General features: G+C 54.7%; 1 protein-coding gene across 1 annotated transcript in view; it reads left to right on the top strand.

Moving 5' to 3' along the window:
* Window positions 1-7,625: 7,625 nt before the first annotated feature.
* The window catches only part of STX1A (syntaxin 1A), a gene marked incomplete at both ends in the record, with an annotated part of 59,245 nt that continues 47,936 nt past the window's right edge, over window positions 7,626-18,934 (top strand). Inside the window, one exon of the mRNA XM_084219121.1 lies at window positions 7,626-7,655. Within this exon, the coding sequence (XP_084075247.1) occupies window positions 7,626-7,655 (30 nt within the window). The remainder of the gene's footprint in view (window positions 7,656-18,934) is intronic.

Below are 18,934 nucleotides of genomic sequence, written 5' to 3'. Positions count from 1 at the left end.
TCACGAGGAAAATTTTAAAATTCAAAATTTTGAGAACCAAGCAAGCAATTCTTCCAAAATAAGAGGCTGCAGTTCTTGACTGTCATGCTTGCAGCCTCCTTGGCCTGGCAGAATAAAGTGGTGCTGGTAAAAGCTGGTTTGAAGAGACCCCTCAGCAAATGCCCTTTGAATTTGCACTTTTATAAATTAAACTAGCAAATTTCCATATACATGTACGCATATGAAAATGTCACTGATCTTGTAGTCACAGCTGGCATTTGTGCTCTGAGCCTGCCAAGGAATCTGGCTTGGAGAGGAGGGGTGCACAGCTGGAACTGGGGATCACCAAGTTGATTAGAGTGATGGAACACCTTTCCTTTAAGGAAAGGCTGTGAGAATTGGGATTGTTCAGCCTGGAAAAGAGAAGAGCCATGTTTGTTTAATTGGTGTTACCTAATTGTGGCCATCCAGTTCCTGAGTGGAGCTGACAAGAAGATGGGGAGAAACCATTTACAAGGGCCTGGAATGACAGGACAAGGGAGAATGGCTTTCCACTGACAGAGGGCTGGGTTAGGTGAGATATTGGGAAGAAATTCTTTCCTGTGAGGGTGGAGAGGCCCTGGCACAGGCTGCCCAGAGCATCTGTGGCTGCCCCATCCCTGCAAGTGTTCAAGGACAGGTTGGACAGGACTTGGAGCAATCTGGTCTAGTGGAAGGTGTCCCTGCCCATGGCAGGGGATTGGAATGAAGTGAGCTTTAGGATCTCTTCCAACCCAAACTGTTCCATTAATCTATCATTCTAGGACTGGATTGGGGTTGTGCATTTACCAGGTGTGCACAGGGAGATAGGAGAGGAGATGGGCCCTGGAGACAGGCAGGAGGGGAGACCAGTGTCCTCTCTGGAGCCATGAGGAGGTCACTGCTGGAAGTGTCCCTGCAGTTCTCACCAGAGGGGTGCCCATACAGGGAAACTCAACAGGAGAAGTGAGAGGAAGGACTTGTGGGTGCACAAAAGCTTGGGATGGGTGGGCACGAGTTAATGAGACAGGGGAGCCCTGAACTGAAAGGGGAGGGCAGGAGGAGCCTGCAGCAGGCACAGGCCAGGAATTGCTCCAGATTCGTGGGGGTCCCTGAGTGGGTCTAGCATTGAGACTCAGGGGTCTGTGCATGGCTGGCAGCCCCCCAGCTCTGGCTACACCAGCTGCAGCAGCATAGCTGGTTTCTCTGGGGCTTTGTAGTCTTCTTCCTTTGAGCAGATTGGAGCTATGATGGGTTTTTGAGAGCCAGCTGAACTTCCAGCTGAATGGGCGTCTGTCCAAGGCTGAATCCAGCAGCCTTACCGGTGCTTTGGGCTGCCTGGGGGCAGGACTCAGCCCAAAGGCCCTCAGGGCCTGCCAGGATCAAATTGAATGAGCTGTGCAAACAAAAGGGAATGGCAGGAATGAGAGCTTGGTGGAGGAAAAGGATGTGGGCAGTTGACAGAGCCTGGATGATGCAAATCAACATCCATTAGAAATTCCAGTGTAAATGTAACAGAAAAAAAATTCCTAGGGATGAGTCATTCACATGATTGGAACAGCTTCCCACCAAAGTCAGACTGCAGGAATGGGTTTTGGTCTCAGTGGAAGAAGGTTTGGGTTGTGATAAATCCAAACTGGAGACTTGCCAGGAAATCTCAAATGGTGCATTAGGCTTGGCCCCATCCCAGGACTGGGGATGTACACCAGGAGTTGCATCCTTCCTTTGTGAAGGACGCTGGGATGTAGGGATGTGCACCAGGAGGGTATTTGAGAAGGACACTGGGATGTGCACTAGGAGGAATGTTGGAGAAGGCTGTTGGGATGTGCACCAAGAGGGGATTTTGGGGACATCATTGGAATGTGCACCAGGAGGGGTGCTTGGGAAGGACCCTGGGGTGTGCATCAAGAGGGATGTTTGGGAAGGATGGTGGGAATGTGCACCAGGACAGGTCTTTGGAAAGGATGATGGGATGTGCACCAACACAGGGGGTTTGGGATGTGTGCTGCCAGCTCTGGGCAGGAGGAGCTGCAGCAGGACCATGTGCTACAGAGATCTGTCCTGCCCCTGGCTGCTGTGTGGGGAGGGGAGGAGTATTTTATTTGCACCACAGGGATTAAGTGGTCGTTATTAAATCCCTACTGGAGGTTGATTGTTGGATCAATATGTTTTAATTCTAGCCACAGGGTTGGAGTAGCAGAGGAAGGCTTCCAGCAGCAAAGGGAGGTTCTGGGCTGGTTTGCCTCTCACCCCCTGCTGCTGTTTTATTAATGCTCACTGTTCTCCCAAGGTGCAGCCCACGTTCTCTGCAGTTAATGCCAATATTTCAGTGCACGGCAGAGTAAAGCTGACCTGAGCAAAATCCCACTTCATTGGATCAGTCAAGAAATAAATGTCCATGTGCCCTGTTCCTGCACTGAAATGATTGCTTTGGTTTGATTGAATATCCCTCACTGCTTTGGTTCGAGCAGATTTTTAAGTGAACCCTAGTGCTGTGCAGGCTGGAGATGCTTCCCTTCTCTCTCATCTGTCAAAATCATTTTATAGAGTAACACAGAATATCAGAAGAGACTGACAGAATCAGACTTCTCTATAATTTATTCACAAGTTCTTGTACTAAAAATCATCTGACTTTCACAACAGTTGGCAGGATTTCTACAATGCGTGAAAGTGAAACTTGTCTTGGAGGTGTGCGATTCCAGGTTGTTTCAAGCTTTCCAGATCTGAGAATGAGAGAATCAGCTTTTGGGAAGGTGGGGAAGGTGAGTTTCCCATGGCTTAATGTGACCTTAGAAATGCAGAAAGGTCAGGCTGACTATCAAGTTATAATGCACAAATTTCTTCAGGCAGTATAACACATGACAGATGCTCATCTGTGAAAAACCTGAGAAATGTTTTTCAACTTGTTCCTTACATAAAGACAGAGAATACAGATCATCCCTATCACATGTTTTCTTTTGGCTGTAGGAAATTTTCCTGTGCAGGGCACTGGCAGTGGCAGCTTGTCCCTGAGCGTGTTGTCAGGCTGCTGCTGGAGGCATGGGGAGGTGAAGGGAGGCTGTGATTCCTTTTAGGTGGTTCTTGTTTCTCTGGGGTGTTCCTGTCCCACTCTGCCACTCCCTGGGAAATCTTGTTCCCTCTGTTCATGTTCTTCTGAGCGCCATGATGCTGTTAGAGCTCTGGACATGGGATTGGGAATGAGAGATATGACAAGTTGTAGACAAGGGAATGTCCACTTTTCCTACTGCTGCTGGAAATAATGAGCCCTTATAATGTCTGATTTTTTCCACCACAGATATGTTCAAAAGGCTGAATTGCCTCCCCTTCTCCTTGGTCACCTCTCTTTTTCCTTTGCTTATTTTGACTTTTTCAGCCACAGCACACGGCTCTTCCCAATTTTCCACCCCCATCCAATGCCTTTCTGAATGCCCTACCTCAGTTTCTCCAAGTCATGGCACAGTTCCCCTTCCTCCCAACGTCATCTCCCTGTGTGCTCAGTGGGGACAGGAGTCCTGTCCCTGGAAAGACCCTGGCGCAGCATCTTCCCATCCTTGGATACATGGGATTGCAGCCTGTGCTAGCTGTCCAAAAGCAACTTTTAATGGCTGTTGGCATGGAGACAAGCATTTAGAGCAATTGCCACTGACATACCTGCTTCCCTTGAGCAGGGAGAGGGAACCTCCAGCTGGATCTATGGTCATATGGACTTTCCCCTGTGCTGCTCCTGCCCTCCCTGGCATCTCCCTATGGGCATTGAGTGGGTTGAGGGGTGAGTCTCCCTTGCAGGGTGGTGGTGTGGAGTGGCCCATCCACCTCATCCCTTCCTTGCCTCTGAGATCCTGTCTCTCCTATGCCACAGGACTTGGCTGTGTTTTTGGCACGGAGAATGCCTCCCTGGCTCCCTCAGCACTGATGTGCTCTGTGACTCTGGTCTGTTCCTCCATGAACAGCTTTCCAGCCTAATCCTCGACAAATAACTTCTGGCAGCTCTTCCAGGATTTCTGTCTTGTCCCTCCAAAGTGAATAGTGTCCCTGAAATGACAGCAGTGACTGAAAATGAATGAATGAGCAGCTTCAGGTGGTTTCTGATTCACAGCCAAGCTGCAGCTCAGGGCTGCACTCTGGATTTCCATCACGTTCACACTGTCAGCCTCATCCTGAGCCCAGCTCTTGCTTTTCTCTGTGTTTCTATTGGGGATTTATTCTGCACCCCCTTGTGTGTGTCTGAACTCTTCCACTGGCAGTTGTGGTTCTGTCTCTCCTGATAGACGCAAGTCCTTGAGAATGACAGGATTGATCTTGGATCTGCTGCAGCTGCACCAGCCATCCTCTGCAGCCTCTGCTCAAAACACCTCTATAATTCCTCATGTGTCTTTGGGTTTCTGTGCTGCATTTTGGGCTGCCTAACACCTGAAAGTCCAGCCATACACCGAGTGCTGCAGGCACAGGCACTGTTCCAGCGAGCTGTGTCTCTGCCTCCCTGGATTTGCAAGCCTCTGTTGCCTGTAGCACAAGTGAGGAGCTGTGTGACCCTCTCCATGAGCCCCTGCATGCCCAGGACTCTTGGCAGACCGATCACCACACAGCCATGTCTCAGCTCTTTGGGTCAGATCCTGCACACAGCAGAGCCCTCAAGTGGGTGGTGGCAGCCAGGACAGAGGGGACCTGCAGGCCTTCCTGGAGGTGGGAAGCTGTGGGATCTGGAAATGGAAAATGCTGTTGTGTAGCAGGCAGAGAAGTTTTCAAAGTGGTAATGTTGGCTTCCATAGCATTCCACAGAGCTCAGAAGAGGAGGAAAATGCTTATTCATGAGGCTCTTGATGAGATGAAATCTGGCTAAAAAGGTCCTTCACGTGGAGGTGGGGTGGTCATGCTCAAAGTCTGGGGTGGAGGAGGCTGTGGACCTGTCCTGCTCTGGCAGCCTGGTGTTAGTGCCAGAGATCTGCCCCGTGTGCTGAGCTGTGGCAGGTTGGAGAGAGCCAAGTGTGGGGCCACAGCAGTGACACAAGAGGACAGGCAGGATGAGCTGTCAGCCTTAGCTCCGGTATGGGAAGGTGCTCCAGCTTGGCAATAGCCAAAAACATGGCTGGACTCATCCCTACTCTCAGCTCAGGCAGCCAGAGCGTGGTGTCCTGGCTCTGTGGAGTGACAAGGACAGAGCTATGTCTAGAACCTTCATCTTTCTCACCTGCCTTGCAGAAGGCTGAGCTTGGAGAGCATGTGACACAAGGAGCCAGAACACGGAGACTGTGGGACATTGCAACCAGCTTGGGAACAGCCTCTTCCCTCACAGGGTGCTGAGAGGTATTAGGGGTGATGAAACCTCATGGTGGGCACAGGAGGGCTGCTCTGATACTGGACAAGGTCTTTCCCTTGCAGTGTGATGGTGGCTTTGTACATCCTTCCATGAGGGAGACCATCCCTGGCACTGGGGTGATTCACAGCAACAAGGTCTGTGTCCCCTTCCCTGCTAAGTTGCAGTAAATAAGTGCAGCATCAACAGGAGAAATGCTGTGCTGTCACCTGAGCTGGGCACCTGAGCTGTGCCCAGCACCTAAACTGAGCTCAGTACTTAAGTTCCACCAATGAGACCTCTCAGCACAATGGGATCCTGCTCCTGCACTCCCAGCTGAGTGTCCCTTGACATCAGGGCTCTCTAAAGGCACCTGGACAGTGGTGGCAAAAATCCTAGTCCTGTTCCACTTGCCACGCAAGGAGCTGGTTTTCAAACTAATACGTGTATGGATGGGAGCAGGAGTTTCAAATCTCTGGGAGCAAGATGGGCCCTTCCCCTGCAGGAAGCCTTGACCCTGATGGTCCAAGGTCTCCAGGAAAGCCCAAGGGCACAGAGTTTTTTATGGGATGTTTTAGAGAGGAAGCAAAGGTGGTAAAGGGATGCATACGAGTAATTAGGAGAAGAACCCACATGGCAAAATATGGGAATATTGGGGTGGCCCTGGTGTAATCCGGCGGTGCTGTCCCGGGGGAATGAGCTCTCCCGGAGGAGCGGGAAGGGAGCGCGAACCTCGCCCCGCGGGTACCGGAGGTGCCTGGGGTACCGGGGATACCGGGGGTGCCGGGGGGTACCGGAGGTGCCGGGGGTACCGGGGGTGCCGGAGACCGACGCCGCAGGTTCTGGCTGGAGCCGCCAGGGGGCGCCGCGCCCCAGAGGCGCGTTCGGAGCCCGGGCCGGGTTCACCTTTGGGGGGAGAGAGGGGCAGTGCGGGGGGAGCGGGGTAACCGGGGCTGTGCGGGGAAAACGGGGCTGTGCGGGTAACCGGGGCTGTGCGGGGAAAACGGGGCTGTGCGGGTAACCGGGGCACTGCAGGGAAAACGGGGCTGTGCGGGTAACCGGGGCATTGCGGGGGGAGCAGGGTTCTGTGGGGCGAGCGGGGGCTGTGCGGCGCAGTGCGGGGTGAATGGGGTAGAGCGGAGCTGTGCGGGGCGAGGGGGCCGTGCGTGGTATGTGGGACAGTGCGCAGTGAGCGGGGCTGTGCAGGGTGAGCGGGGTGAGTGGAGCCGTGCTCGGTGTGTGGGGCGGTGTGTGGGGTGTGCGGGTCAGTGAGGCGTGAGTGGGGCTGTATGCAGGGTGAGCTGCGTTGGGTTTGGCCGTAACACCCGCGGGGGAGACCCCCCCGCCTTTGCACCAGGGTACCCCAGTACCCCAGCACTGGGCACCCCAGGGATGCTGGACGCTGCCGGACTGCGGGAACTGCGACCCGTGCCCCCGCGGCTGGATCCGATGGCCCAAGGACCTGCAAGAACCGGCCCCGGCTGTGGGACATCCCGCTCCTTTTTACCCCTGGCAGCGGGGAGGGAGACGGGTGTCTCCCCGACACTGCCAGTTTCCCCAAAAATGGCAAACTGGCAGCACCTGTCTGAGCCCTGCTGGCACTTCTCTGCTCCCTGCGGGCCTGGTTTTGGGGTCCTCAGGGTGGATCCCCCAACATGCCCTGCTTGCCCCCAGGCTGGGGGTCAGAGCCAGCCCGTCCTGTTGGTGCCCCCAGACCTCGCTGTCTGCAGGAGCCCCAGCACCACTGTCACCGCCCCAGGGACACCCAGGGGTGGCTCTTGGGGCTGCCCTGCTGTGCATCCCTCCACATCCTTAAGAGCGCTGTAATGTGATGTCCCACAGGTATGCCCTCCCCAGGTGTGATCCCTCCCATGTTATTCCCAGATGTGACTGCCTCCTGTGGCCTCCCTAAGTGTGACGTCCCTTGGGTGTGACCCGCAGCTGCGACCTTCTCGCGTGGACCCCTCCCAGTGAGACCCCTTCCCGTAGACGAGACGCCCCCACGTGTGAGGTCCCCTGGGTGTGACCCGCAGCTGTGACACCTCATTTTCCCCCGGGCGCCACCCCGCCCCGGTGACATCCCCTTGTAGCTGTGACCTTCCCAGCTGTGCCATCCCCTCCTCGATCGCCTCCCCGCGATGTGAGACCCCGCGTGCCGCCTCCCCGCGGTCTGATCCGAGACGTGGGTGTCCCCCTGCCAGGGTCCCCCTGCCGGTCCCCCCCGCCATGGCGGGGTCCCCCCGGTGTCCCCCCGCCCCTCTCCGCAGCGCTCCACGCATGCTCGGCGCCCGCCCCTCCCCGCGCTCTGGCCGTTCCCAGCGGCAGCGGGGCAAGGATGAAGGACCGGACCGGGGAGCTGCGCGCTGTGAGTGCGGGGCGCAGCCGGGCGTGCGGGGGATGCGGGGGATGCGGACAGCCCTCGGCCCCCATCGGGGACCGCCCGGAGCCGTCTGGGCCCCCCTCCCTGGGCAGGGGCCGCCCTGCCCTGAACGGCGGCGGCGAGGGGGTTGGGCGGGGGCTGGCAGCAGGGGATGAGCCCCCCGGACATCGCCGGGATGTCGGGATTAGAGGGGGGGGTTCCCCGGGCTGCGCCGTCCGCACACCGCGGACCGCTCCGGTTCTGCCCGGCTTGGGGCGGTGCGAGCGGCGATCTGCGCGGTACCGGGGGGCCGCGGCGGCGGAGCAGCATCGCCGCTGGGAGGAGCGGATACGGACGTGTGTTTGTAGCGCTGCGGGCGGGGGCTGCCCGCGGGCGGCGGGGTCGTGCCGTGCCGTGCCGTGCCGTGCCGTGCCGTGCCGTGCCGTGCCGTGCCGTGCCGTGCCGCGCTCCCCGGGACCGTGCCGCGCCCGCCCCGCTCCCGTTTTGCGTGCTCATCCTCCGGCGCAGCCGCTGCGGCGGGGCCGGGGGGCGCCTGCGGCCGCTGCACCGCGGTGACCCCAGCGCCGTGACCGCCTTGTCGGGGAGGCCTCGGGCTTCGTGCGCGGCCGTAGCCGGCCCTGAGTCCCGCGGAGGCCCCGAGCCCCCCGCAGCCCCGGAGCGCGGGCGGTGGGAGGCGGCGGCGGCTGCGCGCATGGAGCATCGGTGGAAGGAGCCCCCGGTGCCCCCGCTGCCCGTGCCCGGGCCCCCTGCGGCACCCTCGGGGCCGCCGCGGTGCTGCTGCCCTCGCTGGGGCCGAGCCCCAAATCCCGGAGCGCTGCTCCAGCCCCCGCCCCGTACCACCCCCTGGTCCTCCCGCTAGTGGTTTTTCTTGTTTGGTTTTTTTTTTAGCTTTTTTTTTGGTGGATTATTTTTTAAAAATTACTTCACGGTTGGCGCTGCAGAGCCGCCTGGGATTGCAGGGGGGTCTGTCCCGTGGGGAGGACTCTGCCACAGAGCGAGGGGCAGTGGGGACCACTGTTGTGTCCAGTCTGGCCGGGCATCAGAGCTGCCACCAGGATCACTTGGCTGGCAGTTTGGTTTGGTATGCAAAAACGCCAGGGGGATGGGGCTGGGGTGATGCAGGGGGCTGAGGGGGTGGCTGTCGGGGATGATGGGCAGCCCTTGGGGTGATAGGGCAGCTCTGAATGCCCAGGGCTCACTGGATGTGCCCAAGGGTGGCTGTGGATTCTGGGGGAGGAAGAGGCTCCCCCAAGAGCTGCCTCCCCACTCTGCCTGGAAAACACCCAAACATGGGGCTCTGTCTCCACCACCAGCACAGGCTGTGAAATGGGATTGGAAAGCAGGCTTTTTAATAATAATAGTAAAAAGAAGCCTCGTGAATGTCCTTTTGGCAGCCGTTGCTGGCTGAGAAGTGATGCCATGGAGTATTTTAAAATTTCTCTGTTCCTTTAAATACGCCTTAAGAAAAATAAAATGTGTTTTCGCCTCACTCCCGCTGCTGCTCCTTATTCATCAGCCTCATGCTGAGGGTGCAGCATTCTTCCCGGGGACTCCTGGGGATGGAGGAATGCTTTTGAGCATGCAGTTGCCCCGAATATGAGTGGGTGCCCCCTGGCAGGACTGCAGTGAGTGAGGCAGTGAGGATTTACACCCTTGATGCTGGCAGACACCAGGGAGGAGCAAGATGCTGCAGTGGACACAGAATCAGGAGCGTTTGAACTTGTATCCTCTCTGCTGCCTCATTAATAGCCTGGATTGGTTCTTCCCATGTTAATGCAGTGTTTCAATTCTGCCAGGGATGATAAAAAAGAAGGATTAATAAAAAAAGAGCTGGCATTGTTGGAGCAGAGGAGGGGATGCAGGGCGGTCACTGCTCTGCAGAAGAGGAGCTCCATGTCTTAACGGGATTTTTTAAATGGTACTTGAAATTCAAAACGCTAATCCCAGCTCTTTTCTGAACCTCGGCTCTGGTTTGGATCAGACTTTCTGGAGCTTATTCAGTGCCCTTGTGGGAGTAGTGCCCCCAGGTCTGCTCAGGACCAGGGACAGGAAATTTAACTTACAGATAAAACATGTCCTCTTGTTGAGGAGGAGAGCTGCTGAGGATGGGCTGTGCAGGATGCCTTGGACGAGGCTGAGCAGAGCTTTGTTTACAGCTGCTTCTGTGCAGGTGTCACAGCTCTGGCTATCAGTGGTGTTTCCTGCCCATCTGGAGCGGGTCTGGAGCCAGTCCCATTCCCCAACACCCCAAAAGCAGCCCTGATGAGATGGTGTGTACATGCAGGATTGGAGAGTCCTGTGGTGCTCCATCGTGCCATGGAGCTGACAGCTCAGTTTGAGTGAGGCATTGGGATTTCCAGGATGTGACACAGGTCCAAATGGTAAAATAATTATGAATGGTGTTAGGAGAGTGGGAGGAAGCTAGGGAGATGTGCCAGTGTTATGGGATCACAGAGTGGTTTAGGTTGGAAGGAACTGTGCAGTTCCAACCCCCAGCCATGGGCAGGGCCCATTTTTTGGGGTGTGCTTTCCCCCTGTGCCCGTTGTTATCTCCCCAGCTGTTTTTTGTGTGCATTTCTCCAGTGATGTTTGTGTGTTTGTGCCGTGCCACTGCCCTTCCCAGCTGGCTGAATCCCCACTCCTGACAGCCAAGTCCCTGCTCCCAGCACTGCCTCCTGCCAGTGGGAGTTGTGGGAGATGGGAGTTAAAAATAAAAGGGGAGAGGAAGCAAGGTGGGCTCCAGGTCTGGCTCTGTGGATGCACCCTGTCCCTTCCTGTGGCAGTGAAATCTGCAGCAGTGCCCCAGGACTCACAGCCTGACCTCTCTCCATCCCTTCCTCTTAATTCCATCCTGTTCCTAGTGAGGCATTCTCTCCTGGGGGCACAAATGTGAAGTCGAGCACAGTTGCTGTTTGCAGAGGTCAGGTCTTGTGTGTCTCCATCTTTTCCAGAACCCCCTGGCTGCAGAAGTCCCCACAGACCTTGCAGATGAATATATTCACTTATTTAGATGCCATCTTCCTTTCCCTTTTTAACCCTCTTCGTTGCCATGAGTGCTTTTGAGCCCTTCTGTTCAGCCAGAAGGGTCACACGTGAATAATTCAGCTGTCCTGTGTCCCTGCCAGTCGGGAGTGGGGCTGTCACAGGCTGGGTGACAGCCGGTGGCTGTGTCCGCAGCTCCGCCTGCTCTGCCTCGGCCTGACGGGCTCTAGCATCACTCAATGCTGGGTTTTTGGGGCTGGGGAGGAGCAGAGCTGCCCTGGCAGGTCAGACATCATGGCTGCCCTTAGAGCATCCCTGATCCCACAAGCACTGCGGCAGGGAAGCTGCTTTGCCTGCTCCCGTGGGCTCCTGGAGCAGGAGGGGTGAGATGCTGCTGAAGCTTCACTGCTGGGGTCTGCTGGGCTGGGCAAGGAGGAAGGGGACAGGAGTGATGTACATGACCCCTACATGCTCCTGTGTGAGATCTTCCTGTGCTCCTATATGCTCCTGTGTGAGGTGTTGAGATGTTCTTGTGTTCCTCCATGCTCCTGTGTGGGATCTTCCTGTGCTCCTATATGCTCCTGTGTGAGATGTTCCTGTGTTCCTTCATGCTCCTGTATGGGATATTCTTGTGTTCCTACATGCTCCTGTCTGAGATGTTGAGATGTTCTTGTGTTCCTACATGCTCCTGTGTGAGATCTTCTTGTGTTCCTACATGCTCCTGTGTGAGATCTTCTTGTGTTCCTACATGCTCCTGTGTGAGATGTTGAAATGTTCTTGTGTTCCTACATGCTCCTGTCTGAGATGTTGAGATGTTCTTGTGTTCCTACATGCTCCTGTCTGAGATGTTGAGATGTTCTTGTGTTCCTACATGCTCCTGTGTGAGATCTTCTTGTGTTCCTACATGCTCCTGTGTGAGATGTTCTTGTGTTCCTACATGCTCCTGTCTGAGATGTTGAGATGTTCTTGTGTTCCTACATGCTCCTGTGTGAGATCTTCTTGTGTTCCTACATGCTCCTGTGTGAGATGTTCTTGTGTTCCTACATGCTCCTGTCTGAGATGTTGAGATGTTCTTGTGTTCCTACATGCTCCTGTGTGAGATGTTCTTGTGTTCCTACATGCTCCTGTGTGAGATCTTCTTGTGTTCCTACATGCTCCTGTATGGGATATTCTTGTGTTCCTACATGCTCCTGTCTGAGATGTTGAGATCTTCTTGTGTTCCTACATGCTCCTGTGTGGGATATCCTTGTGTTCCCCAGCAGCTGAGGGGTCCTGGGTGTCCCCGGGCCACAAGGATGCTGTTCACAGCAGTGGGTGCACACCATGGTAGGGCAAGCCAAAAACTGGGAAAACCTTTTTCTGTGCTTTAAATAAACATGGCTGCAGGCAAAGACCAGACTCTATGTCAGCTCCTGTGTGGTGTGTCTTGTCCCCAGTCTAGGAGGGGCCTGGTGGGGTGATGGACAGGGTTTGAGGGACAGACAGAGCTCAGGGGGGACACTGAGCCCCAGGGTCCCTTGGTATGTGTTGGGGAGCTTCAGGTCTACTGCATGGGGGTTTGGTGGTTCCACTGAAGTCAACTTAAATACAGGAATACTCTTGACCCACTGAGACCTGGTGTCAGTCTGGGCACCAGAGAGTGATAAGAGTGATGATAAGTGCAGCCAGAGAGGTCAGCTGTGCACTGGGTGTCTGAGAGGATGGAGCCAAAAGGGTTCAGTCTCATCCCTGCTGTTTTAATCAAAGTGTCTTTGTGTGTGAGCTGCTCGGAAGCTGTACAAATGTTTGTTTTGCCATGTATCTCCCCATTAACAAGATTTCTCAGGAAATATGCAAAATTATCACTACAGGCAGAACATGTACAGTAAGGCTCATTAAGCTAAGTACTGTGATAAATTGCTTCTTCCAGAAAATTATGTATATTAGCAAAAAAAAGAAGGAGAGTGAGCCCAGGTGGAAGGCCAGAAAGGCAGAGTGTGTGGCACTGTTCTGGCTCCAGGTGACCTGAGCACACCTGCCTCAGGGGAGTGTCCTTGCACCATGGAATGATCCTGGAGGAGAAGTGTGGGGAGGGGAGGGCAAGCAGAGGACAGCAGGGGAAATGGAGATGGAGCAGTGCTGTGTCAGGACCAGAGCAGGCACAAAGCCAAAGAGGCTCTTTGCTTAGGGAAAACATGGGATGAGGCAACTGTGGAAGCACAAGGAGTAGAAAGTTTTGCTGAACTGAAAGAAAAGGAGAGAGCAGGGGGAAGATGTCACAGGCTGCTTGCACCTCTGCACCTCTGCCTGTGCCCCTGCCTGCAGTGGCCAGAACCAGGGCTGATGTTGAGAATGTGGGCACTGCTTTTGCCCCCCAAATCAGGGAGCAAACTTATGGGTGTGAACAGGGGACAGGCTGTGGCATTTGATGTGTCATGGGCTCACAGAGTGGCTTGGCTTGGAGAGGACCTTCACAGACCATGTGGTTCCAACACCCCTGCCATGGGCAGGGACACCTTTGACTAGACCAGATTGCTCTGAGCCTTCTTCCAGTATGACCTTGAACACTTCCAGGGATGGGGCTGACACAGCAGACAGACTTCAGGATGCTCAAGTCCCGCATGAGAGATGTTCTGAGACATCTTTCACCCTTTTTCAGTGATACTCTGAGTATTTTCCATAGTGATGCAGCTGCTCTCCCCTTGCAGGAGTGATAGAAGTAGTGAGTGGAGCCCAGGACATCTGCTGGCCAAAAGCTTGGGGACATCCAGAGGAGAGCAGGAAGTCCTTCTGTTCCAGCAGCCCTGGAGAGCTCAGGATTGAGAAAAGATTCCCCTCAGTTGCCAAGGAACCTTCAAAGAACCATATCACCCAACCCTATTGCCATGGGTTGGGACATCTTCCACTAGACAAGCTCCTGACTGGTTGTAGAATTCCAAATCCCTGCCCAAATTGTGTTCATTTGCTCCTAGGCCAGCATGTTCTTTCTACAGGAAAAGGTTCCTCCTCCCTGCTGCCTCCTCAGGCACCTCAGGATGCACCCCAGCACAGGGGACAGACCTGGCTGTGCAGCATCAAATATTGCTGCAGGGTGGGACTGAACTTTGTGTTCAGATTCTAGGGAATACTTGCAGACCCAGCTTTCTTTTCATGGGAAATAACTCAAAATGAAGTTTTCTGCTCACTGTTCTGTGAGTTTTTAGGGGACTGCTGCCACTGTGGCCACTTCTGTGCTGCAGGTTTTCCAGTATGAGCTCTGCCTTTTTCCCTGTCATTGCTGGTCTTCCATCAGGTTCTGTCAGACTTTGGGTTTCTGTATGAAATGACTGTTTTGGTTTTTCAGAGGACCTTTGCCTTTTGGAGGATCAGTGTCTCACCTGGATGGTGCTGAGGTTCTTTTGCAGGGTCTAGGCCAGAGCACCAAAGAAGTGTCATTGAGCTTTCATGACCAGGGAGGGGGTTGGACTGGAGCATCCTTGAAGGTCCATTCCAAATCAACATTCCATGAGTGCCTGTGTGTAGGTGGGGTGGTGGGATTTGCAGGATAACCATTGTGTGGGCTGTGTTGATCCCACAGCCATGGGACTTGTGGTGCTGCCCCTGTCACCTTCTCTGCCTGAGGCTTCTCTTCTTTTTTCTCTGACAGTTTCCTAGGACAGGCTGCAGTGTCACTGGTGGGCATCACCAGGGCTTGGTGACATTGGCAGACACCAAAGCACAGTGATGATCCCAGCCTGTCCAGATCCCTCCTGCCCTCCAGCAGGTCCCCATCTCACCCACCTTGGTGTCTTCTGATCAGGGTGTCTTCCCCTGATCCCCTTGTCCATGTCATTGATGAAGCTGTTAGACAGGAGTGGCCTCAGTGCTGATCCCTGGAGAACACCACTGGTGGCAGGCTGCCAGCTGGATTTACAGCTGGAATGGGGCACAGCTGAGTTTGGGGCCTCTCATGGAATGGCCAGTTTATCCCAGTGCACTGTATGCCCTGCACAAAGGGCTGAGGCTGACACCATGACCATGACCAAGACCATGACCAAGACCATGACCATAACCAAGACCAAGACCATGACCATGACCATGACCATTACCATAGGTGGTTTAAGGCTTGGTTTTGGGTGGTTCAGCTCTTCAGGGCTGTCTCCTGGGAACACACCCTCTGGCTGGCCTTATCCTCAGCCTTGGCAGCACCTCCCTGGAAATCTTCAGGAGCAGGACTTCTGCCCTGCTTGAAGGGCTTTTTTTGGCTGCTGCAGATGCCTAAAGCAAACCCTGAAGTGTGGGGAGGTCAGGGTGTTGCTTCAGGTTTAGATTTTATATTTTTCACATTCTGTTCTGCTTTAGTATGTGGGTCTGGGCTTCATATGAAGGAATGGTGAGCTCTCTGCACAGAGCAGGGAGACACAACAATTCCTGCTCCAGCTGGGGACCAAGGACAAATGATCCAGCTCTCAGCCCCCAGAGCACAAACAATGTGGGCTGGAGAGAGAAAAACAAGAGGGATGGGACTGCATGGGCTGGAGCTGGAGTTGGACAATGAACTGCAAGATGCAAATGGAGCAGAACTGATAAAAGTGAGAGACCCCGTGAGCAGGTGTGCATTTTGTGCCCGTTTTGGGTTGTGCTGCCCAAGGTGGATCCATTGAGGCTCTTCAGAAATCCCTGCTTTATTCTTTGGCTCTGCCTAGCCTCTGTTCTAGGTCAGCCTGCACAAGGCTCGAAGGGCAGCCCCAGGGTGAGGGTTTGGTGGGTGGGAGACCCATGGGTGCCCTGCACCTTGTCCAGGTGGGGCTGTGCTGAGCTGCCCTTGTGCTGCCAAGCATTGCAGAGCCAGGCTGGGGTGTTCCCAGGGATCTGGGCATCTGCACCTTCTCCTGTGTGTTCTTTGGGCTCTGTGAGATGGCTGAGATGGCAGTGCTGCTGAGTTGTTGTGACCTTGTCCTTCCTTGCACAGCTGCATGCCAGGATGAGCTGCCCTGGGAGCTCTCAGTGTCCTGGCCTTGGGGGTTTGGATATAGGGAACAAGGTGGCTGCTGCTGGGTGTTGGGTGTGTTGAGTTTGCAGGGTCCCCAGGACGAGGGAGGAGTTGATGTGTCTGACTCCATGTTCTTTAGAAGGCTAATTTATTATTTTATGATATTATGTTATATAAAAGAATGCTGTACTAAAACTATACTAAACAATAGAGAAAGGATACAGCAGAAGGCTTGACAAGAATGATAATGAAAACTTGTGACCCTCCAGAGTCTGACACAGCTGGATGGGGATTGGTCATTAAGTTAAAACAATTCTCATGTTGGATAAGCAATCTCCAATCACATTTCAAAGCAGCAAAACAGGAGAAGCAAAGTCAGATAATTATTTTCTGTTTTCTCTGAGGCGTCTCACCTTCCCAGAAGAAGAATCCTGGGCAAAGAAAATTTTTCAGAAAATATGACAGTGCCACCCACGTGCCACTCTGTGGGGACACGATCCCAGACATGACCCACAGCTGCTCAGAGGCAGCCCCAGGAGCAGCCTGTGCACCCTGCTGTGGCACAAAAGAACATCATTTTACAAAGCAAGTCAAGCCCAGATGGCTGGGATCTCTTCAGCTGGGCAGAGCAGCACGGAGGTGTTGGTAAATAAAAACAAACAGATGCAGCCTGGGAGTGAAGCCGTGGAGCAGCCTCCTCATCTCAGGGATGAGGCTTTTCTGTGCTTCACTGAGGGGTCCTGGAAGGGGGATGGCAGCTGCTGTGGCTTTTCCTTTCCCTTGTGCTTTTGTGAGGCTTGCCTTGTCTCTGCTGGGGTGGGAGGCAGCGTGGTGCTGGAGGCAGCCAAGGGCTCGCTGCCTCTTTGGACACAGAAGTTTCCCAGGAAAATGTGCCAGCAGAGCTGGGCAGAGGGCTGTGTCTGGGTTCAGGTGTGCCCTGCAGGGACTGAGCCCCATTGCTCCTCTGGCCTGCCTCTGCTGCCTGCACCAGCTCCCTGGACATGGGCAGATCCACCAGATCCATCCTCCCCAACAGGAGAGGACAGGAGCCTGGGGCTGCCTGTGGTCACTGCTCTGCTGTTTGGAGGAGAGCAAGCATTGAGTCTTTTCAGGTGTTCTGTGCTCCTTTGGCTCTTTCAGAAGGTGCTTGGAAGGGGAATGGGCTGGGCTGGAATGAATTTGTTAGCATGTGCTGGTTACAAAACCTCAAAATAGAGCTGGGATGCTCCGGGGCTCTGGATGCCTTCCCATCTGCTACTCCTTTTTGTCAGGGATGGCATCACAGTTTGCCTCTGCCTCCACTTGGGATTTTGGCCTCTTGTGGAGGGCACTGTGAGGCTCCAAAAGCTGCTGGAGGAGCTCTGTCTGCCCTGCCCTCCCCATCCAGCTCCTGCTGCTCGTTGCACTGGAGAGGCAGCAGCTCCCAGAGCCATCCCAGCTGCCAGGTCAGCACCCACACGGTGCTACTGCCTGGCCTCTGGGGACTGGAGAAATAAAAACCTTACAAAAGAAGGGTTATCCTCACCTACCCTGTGTGGGGGGAAAGTCTGGAAGCCCCAGGTCCTTGGTGCTGCCTGACAGGGCCCGAGGCAGAAGTGAGGGGCACTGGGAGGATGCTGTGCCTGACACTGAATTCCCAGGCTGGGGAATTGTTTGCTGCTTGTGCTGAGCAGCACCTGCAGGTAGTTCTGACTGAGACAGGAGCTTTGGGAACCTGGGATGCTCACAGTTGGGATGCATGAAGCCACTGTTATGTTTCTATTTGAAACATGTTTCTTTTTTTGTTTTGTTTTGTTTTGTGTTTATTTTTTGAAAGTTTTGGCCTCGTTCCTACTTTTGTACTAGAATGAATCATGGGGAAACAGCTCAAGCTTGGGGTAGAGCAGTGAGGGCCAGGGTGGAGGGAGATGCAGGGAGCAGCTGATCCATCAGTGCCCTGCATACTGGGAGCTGCTCTCCTGGCATCCCCTCTGGCTCCAGTCCAAGGCACCCATTACTGGATGTGGCTGCTCTGTGTGGCCCAGGGCTGGGGTGGTGGGGTGGGATGATCTCCCTGACACGAGGGGGAGAGGCAGGATGGCACTGAGGGTGTTTCCAGTGACGTGGGTGGGACAGATGGTGCCCTTCTCCAGCCCCGAGTGACAAGTGACATGTGCCCTCCTGACCAGCAGGCTCCATCTGTGTAATTTCCTCTTCATGGGGCTTCTGGCTGGGCTCTGTGCCACTCCCCCTGTCCAGTGCCTGCCCTAAATAACATCTCTGTGCCTGTCCATCAGCCTCTGTGCTCCCAGGAGAGGTGTACCCTCAAGCATGAGTGTGTGGCTTGAGTCCCCTTCCTGCAGGATTTCTGGGTATGGCAGGACCAGGCAGGGATGTGACATCCTTTGTGCAATGAGCCAGGCCTGTTTTGGATGTGGAAGGGACAAGCAAGAGGTGACAAGGACAATAACATCTTGGCAGGTACCCTGCTCTCCTGCTGCTCTTCCTCTGCTGCCAGTCCCTGGCCTTCCTGCTTTCTGTACAAGTCTTTATTTAAAATTAACAGTGGGAATATTCTGCTCACAGGCTTCAGAAAGGGGCTCAGAATTCTGGCAGATTGAGATATGGCAAAAAAAAATGCTGGATAGGCTGGTGGGGAGGTTGTGTTGAAGGTGTGGTTTTTTGTACAGGGCTGCAGAGGCTGGCTGGTGCTTCCCATCCAGTTCCACCCCCTGCCATGGGCTGGGACACCTTTCACTAGTCCAGGCTGCTCCAAACCCTGTCCAGCCTGGCCTTGGACACTTCCAGGAATGGGGAAACCACAGCTGCTCTGGACATGCCACCCTCATGGACCAGCATTTCTTCCCCATGTCCAACACCCACAGTTCAATGCCATTGTTCTGTGCTGGGACCCCAGAGCTGGGGGCAGCTCCAGGGAGTCTCAGAGCAGCACAGAGGGGCAGCATCCTCTCCTCTTGCCCACACTGCTGAGGCTGAGCCCAGCAGACACTTGTCCTTCTGTGCTGCCAGTGCCCATGGCTGGGTCAAGCCCCGTTTGTGACTCCCCAGAATCCCCTGATCCATCCTCACAGGGGGCTCTCAGCCCCTTTTCCTGTACACCTTCCTGTAGGTGACCATCCTGTTGGGTGGCAGCAGCTGCAGGCAGGACAGGTGTCCCTCCATCTGTGGGTGGTGTGGATGTCCTTGTCCCTGATGTGGAGAGGCTTAGCAGGGTGGGGGAAGAAAGATCCCCTGACCTGTAACACACATCCAGGGTGGTGTTTGCACTGGCAGCTCCATCTTTCATCACTCCCAGTGTGTGTCCCCAGGGTCTGTTGGCGTTTTCCAGGAT

The sequence above is a fragment of the Fringilla coelebs genome (assembly GCF_963513975.1).
Source record: "Fringilla coelebs genome assembly, chromosome: 20".
In the NCBI taxonomy this organism is placed as follows: Eukaryota; Metazoa; Chordata; class Aves; order Passeriformes; family Fringillidae; genus Fringilla; species Fringilla coelebs.
This window is presented reverse-complemented; position numbering and strand designations above follow the sequence as displayed.